The sequence below is a fragment of the Pygocentrus nattereri genome, chromosome 24, assembly GCF_015220715.1.
Source record: "Pygocentrus nattereri isolate fPygNat1 chromosome 24, fPygNat1.pri, whole genome shotgun sequence".
Taxonomy (NCBI): domain Eukaryota; kingdom Metazoa; phylum Chordata; class Actinopteri; order Characiformes; family Serrasalmidae; genus Pygocentrus; species Pygocentrus nattereri.
In genome coordinates this window covers 10,163,355-10,179,593 of record NC_051234.1, presented here as the reverse complement: position 1 = coordinate 10,179,593, position 16,239 = coordinate 10,163,355, and the positions used below count along the sequence as shown (strand labels likewise).

The 16,239-nt window shown below is 42.9% G+C and overlaps 1 protein-coding gene across 1 annotated transcript; it reads right to left on the bottom strand.

The window, feature by feature from the left end:
- Positions 1–1,169: 1,169 nt before the first annotated feature.
- Positions 1,170–15,878, bottom strand: LOC108415505. Its single transcript, XM_037533869.1, has 9 exons — positions 15,575–15,878; positions 13,215–13,308; positions 12,833–12,887; positions 11,355–11,488; positions 9,628–9,744; positions 4,555–4,671; positions 3,799–3,853; positions 1,497–1,552; positions 1,170–1,356 (listed from the first exon to the last, which is right to left on the bottom strand). The coding sequence occupies exons 1-9, from the start codon at positions 15,855–15,857 to the stop codon at positions 1,296–1,298; spliced, it is 972 nt and encodes a 323-aa protein (XP_037389766.1). The 5' UTR covers positions 15,858–15,878; the 3' UTR covers positions 1,170–1,295.
- Positions 15,879–16,239: the final 361 nt, after the last annotated feature.

Genomic DNA, 16,239 nt, shown 5'->3' with positions numbered 1-16,239 from the left:
CAGTTTTATTCTTCTCTACGCACCTCCGTGTTTGTTTATGTGGACGGCTGCTCTGCTCCGTTGAGTCTACTTCCGTGTTATCGCGTCGTCGCCATGGTAACGGCTGAAGCGTGAGTTCTGGCCTCTAGTCGGCGATAAAGTCGGGAAAATAACGCGTGTTGTGATGAAAACAATACTAGAGAACTTGCAGAGAGGAGAATTACCACAGCCGGTTAACGAGGAGCCTGGCCTATTTGATCAATTTTATCAAAAACACGGCTGCGAAACGCCAGAGGGCGCACACGAGCGAGTCCTCAGTGAATGGGAGTAAATGAACGGATAAAAACGGAAAGTTCAAATACTTTCTTATCACTCGCCCAGGACTTTCCTTTAGTTTTAGAAAGTAGAAGGGTGTATTTTATTTTAAAAAAGATAAGGAAACTATGTTTAAGAAAACTGTTTATTTTATTCTACAACAAACGGGTTTTGGGCAGCAGGAGGCGGGCTTTACTGCTACTGAGTGCTGATTGATTGGCGAGCAGAGCAGCTCATTGGCTGTTCGCGCCCTCTGACGTCATGGACCTACATGAGGCGCCGTTTTAAACTCCTATAACCTATAAGCTCTTAAAAAATATAACAGCGGTGCTAAAACGTTTTATGCTGTTCTGTGTTCAGTAAAGGATTGTATTCTTATGCATTAAAAATGTTTAAGTATTTATAAACTACAATTTTGCTCAAATGCTCCATCTTAACCCATTCATTCTGGGCTTGCTCAGGAGCGCCCTCTAGAGTTTAGAAACCTGGAATTCTCCTCTCTACAAGTTCTCTGGAATTAATAATGTAACGTCTAGTTAGCTAGCCCAGCATTCTTGTACAAGTTGCAACTACAAAATATAAAACCACTTAACATTTAATTTACAAATAAAAATCATTCTGTATTTTATTTGAAGTCAACCGACTCCAATTTAATGTTAATATCCACACATTCTCACGGCTCTTCAGATGTTTGAGGACTCACAGGAACAGTTCAGGGAGGCAAATACTTTAATGGTTACAGTACATTTTGTTTGTACAGTACATTTTTATACCAAAAAGCTGTTTAAAAAAGGTCATAAAAATGTATATCTCTTATAAAAACTAAATTAAAACAAAGAAGCAACTAAATTATATCAGAAAGTGCAAGGTTTAAGTTTCAATAAATTTCTTTTATAGTTTCCACCTAGTGGTTCACAGCAGATGTTTCATAGCAAGCGATTTTCTAATGATATACAAATACGCCCAAATGCTTTGTGGTTACATAACGTGCGGAGCTGTGATCAGTTTGTCTTCACTGCGCTGTAGATAATGGAATCATCTTCTTGGACAGTGTGGACAGGTCTGCAATCACACAGAAGCTTATTTATGAGCAACAAAATGCTTTTGTGTGGTTAAATTGCTTTTAGCACCTTAAAGCAGATCATTGTAGAGAATGAACATAGAAAATACAACTTCCTTTACAGTTCTCCATCAGTTCTTACCCTTTTTTAGGTATAGTGGGTTGGATGGACACAGAAGCGTACATCACGTCTTCATCCTGCAGCAGAGATCCAACATCAACCTGATCAGATCTGCAGTAAACCTGCTGACAATCTACACTGATGCTGTTCTCAGGTTTAATAATGATTATAATATAGCTTCATTCAGTGGTCACAAAGGTCATGTTCCACCAGTTACAGCACAGAGTTAAAATACATGAATCATGAATAAACACAGTTTAAACTAGTGAGAAAATGTAACGTCAGAACTCAACTTACAAAATATCTAAATGACTAAAGTCTTAGCAAACCAAACCTCAATGTGATTAAATGTGGACGATATTGATCGGACTATTCAAGATAGATTTGGATGTAAACTCTCACATCACTCCACTGACTTTCACATAGTTGCAGTTATTGCAACATTTCTGCTGAACCTCATCTGTGATGAAAGCTATATGACACCAAAACAAACCCGAGTGTGTAGAGGAGGAGATACATCCCTCATATTAAACATTTAGCCATAAGTAAAAAACATAATACCTATTTTAAAACTACACTATGTAAGTTTTTGGGATTTGGAGACCTCTCTGGTGGAAATGTGTAACTGCACGCAATGTGTGGAAGAACACTTTGTAGCACGAGTTGTGCTTCAGTGCCCTTCCCTGAGCAAATTATTCTGATTGAAAGAGAATTTGAAGAGAACTCAGAATCAAATTTAGGGAAGAACGCAGCTTCTGAGGATGTGAGTGAATTATCTATTGCATCTTATCTTTTGACAGCTGGGATAGGCTCCAGAAGGAGAAGCGGCTTAGACGATGTGTGTGTGTGTGTGTGTGTGTGTTTGTGTGTGTGTGTGCGATCATATCTTTTTTATTAGCATATCAATTTTCTCCCCAATTTAGTTGTCTCCAATTCTACCCGCTAGTTAGGACCTCCCCCAGTCACACGACACTACCAACGCTAGGAGGGCGAAGGCTAACATAGGCTTCCTCTGAGACCTGTGAAGCATCACCGCATCTTTTCGAACCACCGCTCACGCAACGTCATTGGACAGCCAAACGAGTTCGGAGGAAAGCGGCAACCACCAGATCTGTTACATCAGCTAAGAGACGCCTGCGCTGACAACCATCACGTTGAGTGATGGAGGGAAAAGGGGGCCATCCTACCCACCCAGAGAGAGAGAGAGAGACCAACTGTGCTCTGTTGGACTCTGAAGCATCACCAGGAATCAAACTCGCCATTGTGTCACATCTTCATCGGAATATCGTTGATTTTGCATTTGAGGCCTAAACATTGATCTGGACCTTCCTTCTGAGCCTGTGCATGTGACGTTAATGGTTTGTAAGTGGGACTATAAATGGACTGGCCTTTATACACCTCTTGTAAACGTCTGTGTTCAGTCTTAGACTAAGAACTTATTTGGGCTATTTTGAGCAAGAAAACATAGGTAATGATAACAGACTGGGTGTGTTTATTTTTTGTGTAATCAAAGTTTTTACGAGAACATTTCATTTATAGGCTAAGCAATAACGTTCATTAGCTTAAACTGTTTTCACGTTGCTAGGTAGCTAAGTTAACACCGTAGCCATGCACTAATAACTAATGTAGCTTTGCTGAAGTTAATTTGCTAACAGCATTTTCCATGTTGTAATGCCATATATCACTGCTGTCAGAACAAAACCTTGTATCTGTCATTTTTCAGTTGTATGGCATAATTTGAAAATACATGAAAATACATACAATATTTCAATATTTCAATAGATCAATACAGGTCCAAAATACTTAGACAAAAAGTCTGATTCCATTGGCTTCCAGTAAAAGTAAATTATGTTTTTCCTTCTCCTGTAAAGTTACTATTTTGGAGATTGGAGGTTTTGTTCCAACAGCAGCGATATATTGACATTATGGCAAAAAAAAACCCCCAGAAAGTCAAGCTCTTCTACGACAGCAAAGAAAGACAAATGGAAGTTTAGTAAGCAATATTAAAACATCTAAAAGAGATGACCTTCTGCTTAGAATAGCAGATATTTATCTGTAAAAAGTTTGCAACACAAAAAAATACAAAATAGACATCATTTCAAATATCACATATTTAGTTATTTGACAACTTGTGCTACATTTTCTAATTATATGTAACACTTTTGTCCAACCTCACAACAGTAGCTATGGAAGACCACATTTGTGGGCGGAGCCTGAACAATGTAATTCTCAGATTAAACCTGATGTGCTGAATGTGCAAAACAGTAAACTGCAGCACTGCATTCACACAGGATTGGAGTTTTAACAGTTATTTAGGTCAAACCTGGGTTTTCCAGCCACTTCTGCTGTTCTCTTCTTCTTCTCGAGCGTTTACCTCCCTGATAGATGCAGAAAAATACACAGAGGAAAGAGCAGCTTCAGTTAGATCCAGTGTAATCTCATACACCTCAGTAACCACAGAGATCTTTTTTTTTTTTTTTTTTTTTTTTAACCTGTCATGTCTGGCCATTTTTGCAATCGGAATGGTAATCCGAATGTACTGATGTACCAAACATATTTGTTTTCACAAGAAAAAGCTCTATAGGTTACTAAAGCCTATTCTTGTTAAAGTTTTTATTTTATTTGTTTGGCCAGGCCTGACAGGCAATAAAAAAGAGGACAGGAAAGAAAGAGAAGAAGGGAGGAGAGAGTAAAAAAAAAAAAAAATAATAATAATAATAATAATAATAATAAATCATAATAATGATAATTAAGTAAGTAAATAAATAAATAGAAAAAAAATTATAATAATTAAAAAAAAAAGAGAGAAAAAACAAATAAAATAAGTAAATAAACAGACAACTAAATAAAAATAAATAGATAAATAAGTAAGTTAAAAAAAAAAAAAAAGGGGAGGGGAAAAAAACAATTATACAGATATACATACATATACATATTCACATATACATATATACACCCAGACATAATTCTACTATTTGCTGCTTGTGATGAGGTCAGTAGGTCTACCCCATCACCAGTGTTATAAAAGATATTTAAGTACTTGTTTTTAAATTAAACGATTGATGTATGTGATACTTACCTGTGATCTCTTCGGTCCTGTTCCTTAGGGGAACGCGGGCGCCTTCCGGGGCTTCCCTTATACTGGCTGGTAAAGCCCACAGCCGTGTGTAGAGGGGGGGAGGCGAAATCCGGGAACCTAAAGGGGAAAGGAAAGAGAATGGTTATAAGGTGTAGAAATTAAGATTCATCACTAGATCATGATTGTGTAGGGTTGTTGTTGTTATTGTTATCTGTGTAAGATGGCCATCGTGTTATGTTGTGTGTGTTTTGTATGTTGTAACCCCTGCTAGCCCGGGAATGGATCATGCTAATGTTTGGGGTGGGGCTAGAGGTTTATAAGGGGGATTTTTCTTTCTTGGTTTTTTTTTTCCCCTTTCCTTTGGGTAGAGGACAATGGTCGTGTCTATGTGGCCTTGCGGCCACCGACACTAGCTGGCTGCTGGATGCCGGTGGAGACCAGCCAGAACTGCATGGATTGGTGCTGGCCGATCAGTTCTGGATTTATTTGGTTTATTTATTTTCTCTTTGCTCAGCGTTTTTGCTTTTCTACTTGTATCGTCTCTACTTGGAAATAAAAGTGCTCAAGTGTGCATCTGGCTCTTGGAGTCTGATCCGATTTTTGTAAGGTAAAACCCATGCTCACGCCAACACTACCAAAATGGAAGAAATCCCCTTAACATTCCCACAAATGGTGGCAGCGGAACAGTCTTGAAGGCGGACACAAGGAAGCGACATGAAGTGAAGCCAGCTGGAACTCAAGACAACTCTTAACGGAAAATGGCTCCAAAGAAACAGCTAGCCACACAGAGTTCACAACCAGGTGAGCAGAGAGCGGAAGAAGACGATTCAAGTAATCAACCCATAGAGCTAACACCGAGCAGTTCGGTATATAATCTCGAGCAAGTATGCGGTATGCTGCAAGACTTCATGAAGGAGCAGAGAGGGAAAGAGGACCTCATGCGAAAAGAAGCAGCTAAAAATGAGCAAAGAGATGGCGGACAATGCAGCACCAGTTCAGCTTGCTGCAAGGAGAAGTGCACAGACGCAACGTGGAAAAGAATCAAGGGAGTCGAGAGAATGAGGCGGGCGAGGAGCCGAACGAACCAGCTCAGAGTCAGATCCTGCGAAGAACTCACACAACCAGTGGTACACAGCGGAGTAACGCCGCAAGTCCACCCCAACAGCAGTTTGCAACAAATGCGATGTGGCCGTCGCCAAGAATGCCAATGCTCAAAGAGTCAGATGACATTGAGCAGTATTTGACTATGTTCGAGCGTATGGCTCAAGCGGCTAAATGGCCAGTTGAGAACTGGGCAGTACACCTTGTCCCCCTGCTAGACGGCAAAGCACGAGCCGCCTATGTAGCCATGGAAGGAGAAGAAACGGGAGATTACAGCAAAATCAAGGGCGCTATCCTGCGAAAGTATGAGATCAATAAAGAGACTTACCGCCAAAGATTCAGAGACTGCGTAGTACAAGATGGCGAGACCCCAAAAGAGCTGTTCACTAGGCTCAAATCCTTCTATGAAAAGTGGATGACCCCGCAGGCAAAAAGTAAGGAGGAGATCGGAGCCACGATCATCATGGAGCAGTACCTGAGCATGGTAAGCCCTGAGCTGAGGCGCTGGCTCATCGAGCGGAATCCATTCACGGCTGAGGAAGCCGTAGACATGGCGGAGGCGTCTGTAGCTGCGAGGCTAGCGGACGGAGCATTCACGCTGGGGAAGACTGTAAACAAACCACGCCATCACTATGAATCAGGTGGGTCTGGGGGCATGGTCTGGGGTGGAACTAAGCCGCAATTTAGCAATACAGCTACACAGGGGAGCTGGCGTAACTCGAATAGACAAACAAGCAGGGATTCAGCTTGTGGTAAAAATCGCTCGGAAAAAGTTTTTAAGTGTTTCAATTGTAACCAATTTGGACACAAAATGAGTGCATGCCCTGCGTCACATAATAGCTCAGCTCGTCTGTGTTATTCACCAGTGAAAGAGAATAGCTTTATACCTGCAGTAGACAATAAAGAGTCTGTAATCAATGTAAAAATAGACAACAAAATGGTTAAAGCATTGATAGACACGGGAGCCAGTCAGACGTTAGTGGCAGCAAAATGTGTACCAAATGTCCAATTGAAACATGAATCTCAGTTGAGAGTCAAATGTATTCATGGGGATGAGCAAATTTACCCAACTGCTGATGTGAACATTGAAATTGATGGTCAAACTTACCTGCTGAACGTAGGTGTTTTGGAGAAAACGCCATATGCAGTTATTCTGGGTAGAGATCTGCCCATTCTAATTGATTTGTTAGCTGCTACATGTAATACAGCAGAGGCTTATGTGGTCACTCGTGGACAGGCTAAACAGAGTCAGATTGAAAATTCTTTGATAATGCAAGAACTGCCCTTTAATGAAACCCCTAAATCCAAAAAGTCTGTAAAGAGAGGAGGAGGGATAGAGTTAGAGGCACGGTTATGGTAGAGCAGCTAATTGAGCCTGAAGGTAGCACGGGAGACATCCCAGGTAACATCAGAGAGCTACAGGAACAAGATGAGTCTCTAAAACCTTTGTTTTTAAAATGCAGCCAAGGCAACAGTTTGAGTAAATGTGACATGCAGTTCGTTGTGAGAAACAACATTTTATACAGAGTGAAAAATGATGTTGAGCAGCTTGTAGTACCTACCTGTATGCGACAGAACGTGCTAAAAATGGGTCATTCGGAGCCGTGGGCAGGTCATTTGGGACAGGATAAAACTCTGAACAGAATAGCCGCCAGATTTTTCTGGCCACGTTTACATTTGGACGTAGTAGAGTTTTGTAGAACATGCCCTCAGTGTCAATTGACAGCTCCTCAGAAGAAGTCTGACAGGGTCCCCATGATTAACATGCCCATAATTGATGTTCCATTTGCTCGTATTGCTATGGATGTGGTTGGTCCTCTTCCTAGAAGTAGGACTGGTAACCGTTACATTCTTGTGATTAGTGATTATGCCTCTAGATATCCGGAGGCGTTCGCACTTAGGAAAGTGAAAACGCGGCAAATAGCTAACGCTTTGATTCAGCTAATTTCTAGAGTGGGGATACCGCGGGAGGTATTAACGGATCTGGGCACCAATTTTACGTCTAAACAGCTTAGAGAGGTCTTCTCACTGCTAGGCATAAAAGGCTTGAATTCCACTCCATTCCATCCTCAGACTGACGGGCTCGTAGAGCGCTTTAACAAAACTCTGAAATGTATGCTCAAGAAGTTTGTTTCAGAGACTGGTGCTGATTGGGACACATGGCTGCCATACCTGCTCTTCGCCTACAGGGAAGTGCCCCAAGCATCTACAGGATTCTCACCCTTCCACCTCCTGTATGGTAGAGAAGTGAGAGGCCCTCTGGATGTTTTGAAGGAAACCTGGGAGGGGCAAGGCAAGGAGCAAAAGAGTAATGTGCTGTCGTACGTGCTCAAGATGAGGGACAAGATGGCTCAGTTGGTGGAGTTGGTCAGGAGCAACATGGAGGATGCACAGCATCGCCAAAAATGCGGCTATGACAAGCTTGCAAAGGACAGAGAGCTGCAGCCAGGAGATCGCGCTCTCATTCTTCTCCCCACTTCAGACACTGCGTTGCTGGCAAAGTGGCAGGGCCCATATGAAGTGTTGCGTAGAGTTAACAAGACCACATATGAACTGTTGCTTCCCGATAGGAGGAAACAACACAGAACTTTCCATATCAACATGCTGAGACTGTGGAGAGAGCCCAAGCAGGGCACTTCGGAACAGCTGTGGATAAGAGCAGTTGAAGAAGAGGAAGAATTTAAAGAGCAATACTTACCAGGTACAATAGGACATAATGTCCCACTCGAGCTGTCACATCTCAGCACACAGCAACAGAAGGACCTTGTTAGCGTGTTTCCTCCAAACCTTTTCAGGGATGAGCCTGGCAAGACCAGCATTATGCAGCATAACATTCGTCTGCTGAAATCGGATCCAATCAGACAGACGAACTGCAGAGTGCCGGCACGCCTGATTCCAGACTTGAAAAAGGAGGTGCAAACTATGCTAGAGCTGGGAGTGATCGAGCCATCAAAGAGCGAGTGGTGTAGTCCGGTGGTCTTAGTGCCTAAGAAGGACGGTGGCCTAAGATTTTGCATTGACTTTTCTAAACTCAATTTGGTCTCTGCTTTTGACCCATACCCCATGCCTAGAGCAGATGAGTTGATCGAGCGACTTGGGAAGGCGAAGTACCTCAGCACTCTGGATTTGTGCAAGGGGTATTGGCAGGTGCCGCTCTGCCCAGCAGCTCGTGAGTTGACTGCTTTTCGTGTTCCATCTGGGCTGTACCATTTTGCGGTCATGCCCTTTGGCCTGCATGGAGCGGGTGCAACATTCCAGAGACTTATGGACAAAGTGTTAAAGGGGACAGAGGGCTTTGCGGCTGCGTTTATCGATGACGTGGTTCCGAACTTCTCGGACCGAGCGGCGCCACTGACTAACTTGACTAAAAAGGGCATGCCTCAGCGCGTTAAGTGGACGCCGGAGTGTGAGGCGGCATTCAAAGATCTGAAACAGACTCTGTGTACGGAACCGGTTCTGCGCAGCCCTGACTTTGAGAAGCAGTTTGTGGTCCAGACTGATGCTTCAGGGTGCGGGTTAAGGGCTGTGTTGCTTCAGGGAGAAGCAGATGCGCTGCAGCCAGTCCTGTACATCAGCAGGAAGATGTTTCCACGAGAGATGAACTATTCTACAGTAGAGAAAGAGGCCCTTGCTGTGAAGTGGGCTCTTGATTCCCTTAGATACTACCTGACTGGCGCTGACTTCATCCTGGAGACCGACCATCGGGCGTTGCAATGGATGCAGAGGATGAAGGATAGCAACGCTCGAATAACGAGGTGGTATCTTTCATTGCAATCTTTTAAGTTCCAGGTGCGTTACCGGAAGGGGGCGCATAATGTGACTGCGGATTTCCTCTCACGTCCCTCTAGTGAGTGACTTAGTCTAAGGGGGGGGGTGTGTGATGAGGTCAGTAGGTCTACCCCATCACCAGTGTTATAAAAGATATTTAAGTACTTGTTTTTAAATTAAACGATTGATGTATGTGATACTTACCTGTGATCTCTTCGGTCCTGTTCCTTAGGGGAACGCGGGCGCCTTCCGGGGCTTCCCTTATACTGGCTGGTAAAGCCCACAGCCGTGTGTAGAGGGGGGGAGGCGAAATCCGGGAACCTAAAGGGGAAAGGAAAGAGAATGGTTATAAGGTGTAGAAATTAAGATTCATCACTAGATCATGATTGTGTAGGGTTGTTGTTGTTATTGTTATCTGTGTAAGATGGCCATCGTGTTATGTTGTGTGTGTTTTGTATGTTGTAACCCCTGCTAGCCCGGGAATGGATCATGCTAATGTTTGGGGTGGGGCTAGAGGTTTATAAGGGGGATTTTTCTTTCTTGGTTTTTTTTTTCCCCTTTCCTTTGGGTAGAGGACAATGGTCGTGTCTGTGGCCTTGCGGCCACCGACACTAGCTGGCTGCTGGATGCCGGTGGAGACCAGCCAGAACTGCATGGATTGGTGCAGGCCGATCAGTTCTGGATTTATTTGGTTTATTTATTTTCTCTTTGCTCAGCGTTTTTGCTTTTCTACTTGTATCGTCTCTACTTGGAAATAAAAGTGCTCAAGTGTGCATCTGGCTCTTGGAGTCTGATCCGATTTCGGCAAGCAGCGGGGAGCGGTGGGGAGGGGTAACTCCTGCCCACCACCATGTACCACAGATGTCCAGGCTCAGCAAGTCATAGACCCAGGCCCAGCTGTCCACACACACATGTTCACATGCACCCACACACACCCACACCCACACTCGCACACACCAGTCACCCACTCATGCATACACACGGAACATACATGGACTCACAGTATCGGCGGGCGGACACCAGCACGGGTCAGCGGTAACCCAGGGAGGCAGCCACCCCGGCCCCGAATGACCGGCCGGTCTCCCCACCAGGCAGGGTGCACCAAACCGGGGTGTGAGAGGACCCGCCCACCCCCCCCACACACTCAATATGTGTGTGAAATGAAAAGAATGTGTGTGAGCTACAGTGCAATTAAAATTGGAGGGACAGAGGCAATGTAGTACTGAATAAGAGCACACTGCCACACTGACCCCCAAGGCCCTCAATGTCTAATGTGTAAATAAAATTGAGGGGCAGGTAGCAGTGAGCAGATAAGTGAGGTCACATCAGCAGCGCCACCCACCATCCACTGAGTGATACCTGCCCCCCAAAGCCCTGTGTGTACTGTACTGTGTCATGAAATGTGTCATTGTAAGGGGGGAAAAAAGGGGAGGAGTGGGACATCACGCATCACAGCGAGCAGAGCCAGGTAGGTGGCCCTACTCACTGTAGCATGGGCCCCCCTCCCCCAGAACCCCCATGTGTAGTGTGATGTTTGACTGAGTGGGAGGAGGGGAAGGGTCAGGATAAGAAAGACCGAGAGGCAGAGAACTACCCCTCGGAGGAAGAGAGCCAGCTGGCGCTAGCTCACTAGGCACCCCGGTTTCCTACACCCGGCCGCGGCGCAGGGAAGGCCGGCCCTGGGCCCGAAGCGGCCACGACCCCAGGACACCACCGTGCTCCAGGCCGGCGCCCGCCCACACAGCTGACACAGCACAAAACATACACACACCACAGAGATCTCTAAACTGATGTTCCAAGTATTCTTTGTTTGGTATGAAGTGCATTATGGACTTTTTACAGTCCCCTAACCTGTTACAATGCTCTTGGTTCATATCAAATGAAATATGTCTAGAAAGGAATTAGACATTATATATGATGTTAGTTCTTACCTTTCTTTTGGTTTATTAGGTTTTGTGCACACAGAGGCATACGTAATTTCGTCCTCCAGCAGCTCGGCTTCAGCAGCCTCATTAACATGGTTATCCTGAAGCTTTGTTTGTTTACCCTGTGTTCTTTCTCCAACCTATAAAAACACGACCTTGTCAGCATTAGTTCATAACATAAATACACAGGTGCTGATAATCTGGCATGAGTCCCTGTCCCATACACTATATGGACAAAAGTATTGGGACACCTACACGTTACACCTACAGGAGCTTCTGTGAATTCCATTCTAAATCCATAGGCATTAATATGGAGTTGGTCCCCCTTTGCAGCTCTAACTGCTTCTACTCCTCTAGGAAGCTTCCTACAAGATTTTGGAGTGTGTCTTGTAACGATTGCCTACATGTATTGTACTACTGCGCATGCGCGAGGGAGTTGTAGCCCCTCCGTGCAAGATGGTGAGCTGCTGTATCCCAGCCGCCGGTCTGCTGTAACTATCTTCTGAGTTATCTGGACAGTGATGGTGAGATAAGTGGGTGACCTACCATTAAATACGTCTTCTACCCCGCACGGAGTGTATTCCTCTCTGTGTGCCTCCAAAGAAGCCAGGAATCCTTGCTATCTCTTCTACCACTCGCCCCCCCCCTTTTTTCACCATTACAGTCTGGGAATTTTTGCCCATTCATCCAGAATAGCATTTGTGAGGACGAGAGGGCCTGGATCACAATCTCTGTTCTAGTTCATCCCAAAGGCATTTGATGGGGTTAAGGTCAGTGCTCTGTGAGGGACAATAAAGTTCTTCCACACCAGACTCACCCAGTCATGCTTTTATGGAGCTGCTTTGTGCTCTGGGCCTCAGTCATGCTGGAACAGAAAAGGATCTTCCCCAAATTGTTCACAGAAAGTTGGAAGTGTATGTTGTCCAGAATGTCTTGGTTTGCGGAATCATTAAGATTTCCCTTCACTGGAACTAAGGGTTCTAAACGAACCCATGAAAAACAACCCCATAATCATTATTCCTCCTCTACCAAACTTTACAGCTGGCACAGTGCAGTTAGGCAGATAACGTTCTTCTGGCATTCGCCAAACCCAGACTCATCCATCCGACTGACAGACAGAGAAGTGTGATTGGTCACTCCACAGAACACGTTTCCACTGTTCCAGAGTCCAGTAGTGGCGCTTTACACCACTCCATCCATCGCTTGGCCTTTTGCATTTTGATCTTAGGCTTGTGTGCAGCTGCTAAATGACTTACTTTGTGAAAGTTCACTCAGTTAGGGTACATTTGTCATGTAGTCATGCTTTTTAGGGCTAAACATTTGATTGATATGCTAACATTGCTAGCTAGCTACATTAACATCATAGCGCTTTTGTGAGTGGAGCATAAATAGATTAGTAATAAGACTGAACCAGGTGTGTTAGAGTAACAGTAGCACTGCAGCCACATAGAAATTAAATCTAGAAATGCTTTTCTGGGTCTAACCTGGGTTTCCCTGTCACTTCCTCTAATGTCTTCTTCTGGAGCTTTTGCCTTCTTCCTAATGGATACAGAAGAGTATGAAATACAGTTGGAGGAACAGCATCTAGGGCATACAGAATCATCTGATACATCTCTGATTAGACTGTTTTACTGACCACAGAGACATTTAAACCAATACCCTTTTGAATATCTGATGTTAGAAGACCAAATCTAATCTATTAAATTATCTGTATTCAGCTGTACAGTGTCACATGTCAAAGTACTTCAAGTAGCACCCAGTATAGTTATGAATCCTGTAGGCTGATTAAAGTGTAACACACTTGTTGTCATCTTTTAGTTTTACACTGTATACATTCGTAATGTGTGCAAATATGTTCAGTCTCACCTCCTTTTGTAAACTACAGCTAAGATAGCCACAAGTAGCATAAATAGAATTACTCCAAGGACAATCCAAACAATGCCCAAAACTGGGAAAGGTCCTGTTGAAAGAAACAAATAACAGTTTGGTTTTGGTTTAACCAGTTAGTTTAGTTCACTGACACATATGACAAGACCCAAAGATTTATTACACGCTACTACACAGTTAGAAATAAAGGTTCTATGCAGGTACATTTTTCTTTCATCAAGGTACAAACAGTGTAAATGTTCCCTCAAAGGGACTACAGTGGTTTTAAGGTCTGATTGTGAACTTTAAATGAGTTTTTCCAGGTGAAAAGTTTGTATTTGTACCTTTTCATAACCGAATGTTTTAAAACAGAACAGTAAAATAAATGTCCTGGAGAAGAGACTAAAGGTACTGAGCTGTACCCTCGAGGGTCCCTCCTCAGTGACAAGAGAGGTACTGCCCCAGTGACAGTTTACTACCTTTATTTCTGAGACTCTGTAACTAAGAACAGCTCAGCCTGTTTGCGTTGAAGCCCCTGTAGTTTCTAAATAATAAGCCTTAGTATGTAATAAGCCTGTGATTTTAAGGGGTTATACAGGTTAAACTCTAAAGTAGGCAGTTATTTTGGGTAATATGATGATAAGCAAGTAACTCAATTACACTGAAATACCCAACAGGTTCTAGATATGAACTGAGTAAGTGTGCGGTGAAAACTGTTATTTTATTAGTTAAAAGATTGTAGATGAATAAAGTACAGAGTCTTAAACAGCATATGGCTGTTTATGATCTATAAACTAAAGTGAATCTGGGCTTCTTTTTTTTTTGGCTCTACTAGTTTCATATTGTTATTTTACTCCATATAACTTCCTTGTTACTTGGAGGTGTTTCCTAATTACTTTCCTGCTTAAATGTGTGACATTACAGTGAAAATGTTTTACTGACCAGCTTATTACTGCAAATAATTATGGGATATTGGTCTCACTTTATTTGGATAGTCCACTATATTCCCCTATAGATCAACTACAGATGTTCAAATTGTTAACAAACTATCCGTTGAAACCCTAAACAGTGGTGGTGTTAGGGTTAGGATTTGGTCCAGGATTAGGGCTAGCAGCTGGGTGAGGGTTGGGTTTAGGTTTTGGGTTGAAGTTAAGGTGAGGGTTAGGATAAGAGCAGGTTTAGAGTCAATGGTCAATTTAGTAGATATGTAGTTGAATGTAACTTGAATGTACATTAAATATTTACAAAGCATTCAAAGTGGACAATCCAAAAAAAGGGTTACTGAGATATTTTGACTATGTAAAAGCTTTATCGGCTTAACATCTAGATGCTGTTAGCCTCTCATTCACCAGCTTCTTATTTGAATTTTTCTGTTCCACCTTAAATGGTGTCTAAGGCGCTAGAACTGAGCTAACCGTTGCACAATTTAAGGTGGAATGTGAAAATTCGAACAAGAAGCTGAATACAGCTTCATGACTTTTTAGTGTTTGTCAGTTTCTTGTTGAAGATAAAACGTATCAGGAAACCAGCTGGAGTGAATATAAACGCAAATAACTCCATTCATCTCCAAATTATTGATGTTCATCTAAAATCCTTACCGTTTCATTAGCTACTAGCTAGGCGAGACAGTTGTCTGCGTTGCTATGTAACCAACAGTCTGATCTTCATGGTTAAATGTCAGCAGATTAATTAGCAGTTAATTCAGCCATTTAAGACCATTTATTGTTAAACTATGTTGAACGATCAGCAGAGCTTTATTTTACTGTAAAGGAGGATTCTTTTATTTTTACCTATAAATTCTGCTGTGGAGCCACAACAGGTGCATATTGTCGACCCCTGCTGTGAGCTAAGGCTACTGTGAGCTAGGCTAGTGTATAGTAGCAGCCGCTAAAAGAAGATTCTTGTGAAGCCATGAATTCTGATCCAAGAACAGCAGAACAGTTGCTAATGCTAAAGCTTCAGTCTTGAGGCTGTCAAGGTCACTGCTGCTTGTTAATAATTGTTAGCTGCTGCTTGTTAATTAAATATTTGTTCATTTCTAGAAAAACATGATTCAACCACTTAAAATCTCAGGCTTGTTTTATACTAAGCCTTATTAGTCAGTAACTACAAGAATTTAAGTGCAAATTAGCTGAGCTACTCTTAGGTTTTAGAAGTGTGTAATAAAACCAGTGGGCCCTGGCCATTTAAGTGGTTAATAAAACTGTAAAAAAAATTATTTTTTGTCCAGATTCTGGAGATATAGTCTGCACGAACATGCAGACCACTGAACTAGCTAGTCTTAGTCAGTTTACTTCAGTTAATGTAATTATAATGGCTGTATTTGTTCTGTAGACAATGTTCAGAGCAGCTTGGCCTACCTTCCACGTCAAGGCTGATCATTTCAGACGTGAAGGTCTCGTAGTTCCTCAAAGCACAGGAATAATTCCCAGAGTTCCTCACAGTCAGAGCAGGGAGGTGAAGAACAGAGCCTGATTCAGGTAAACGGTCTGTATTCTGAAACCACACAAACTGTGGAGAGCTGAGAGTGCAGTTCACAGCGCAAGTCAGATTTACAGAGTCTCCTTCTTTTAGAGTCCCGTTTCCAGACAGTCTGATCATCGACACCTGCACAACTTTTAGAGAGCAAGAAAGAGTCCACATGAGTGTGACATTAAGAGCTTATTACCACATGAAAACACTCTGCATGTTTGTGAAGATAATAATGCTTTTTCATATGCAGCCACTTTATCAGAAACCCCTCTCTTGTAGCTCTACCTTGTTGGTGTATAGATAGAGACTATAGATCATCTGTTAATGTACAGTTTGTGTGATTAATAATCAGTTTCTGAACACAGATCCTCTCTTGTCTGGAGGTTTTTTGGGTGGTGCTCCACTCTCAGCCTAGTTGAGTGTCAGTGTTACTGCTGTGCTGTGCTGAGAATGGACCAACACCAAAATAATACCTGGACAATAGCACCCCTGTGGTCAGAAACTGACCAGTGATGAATGGGTAGAGGAGGTGATAAACTGTACACCTACATAG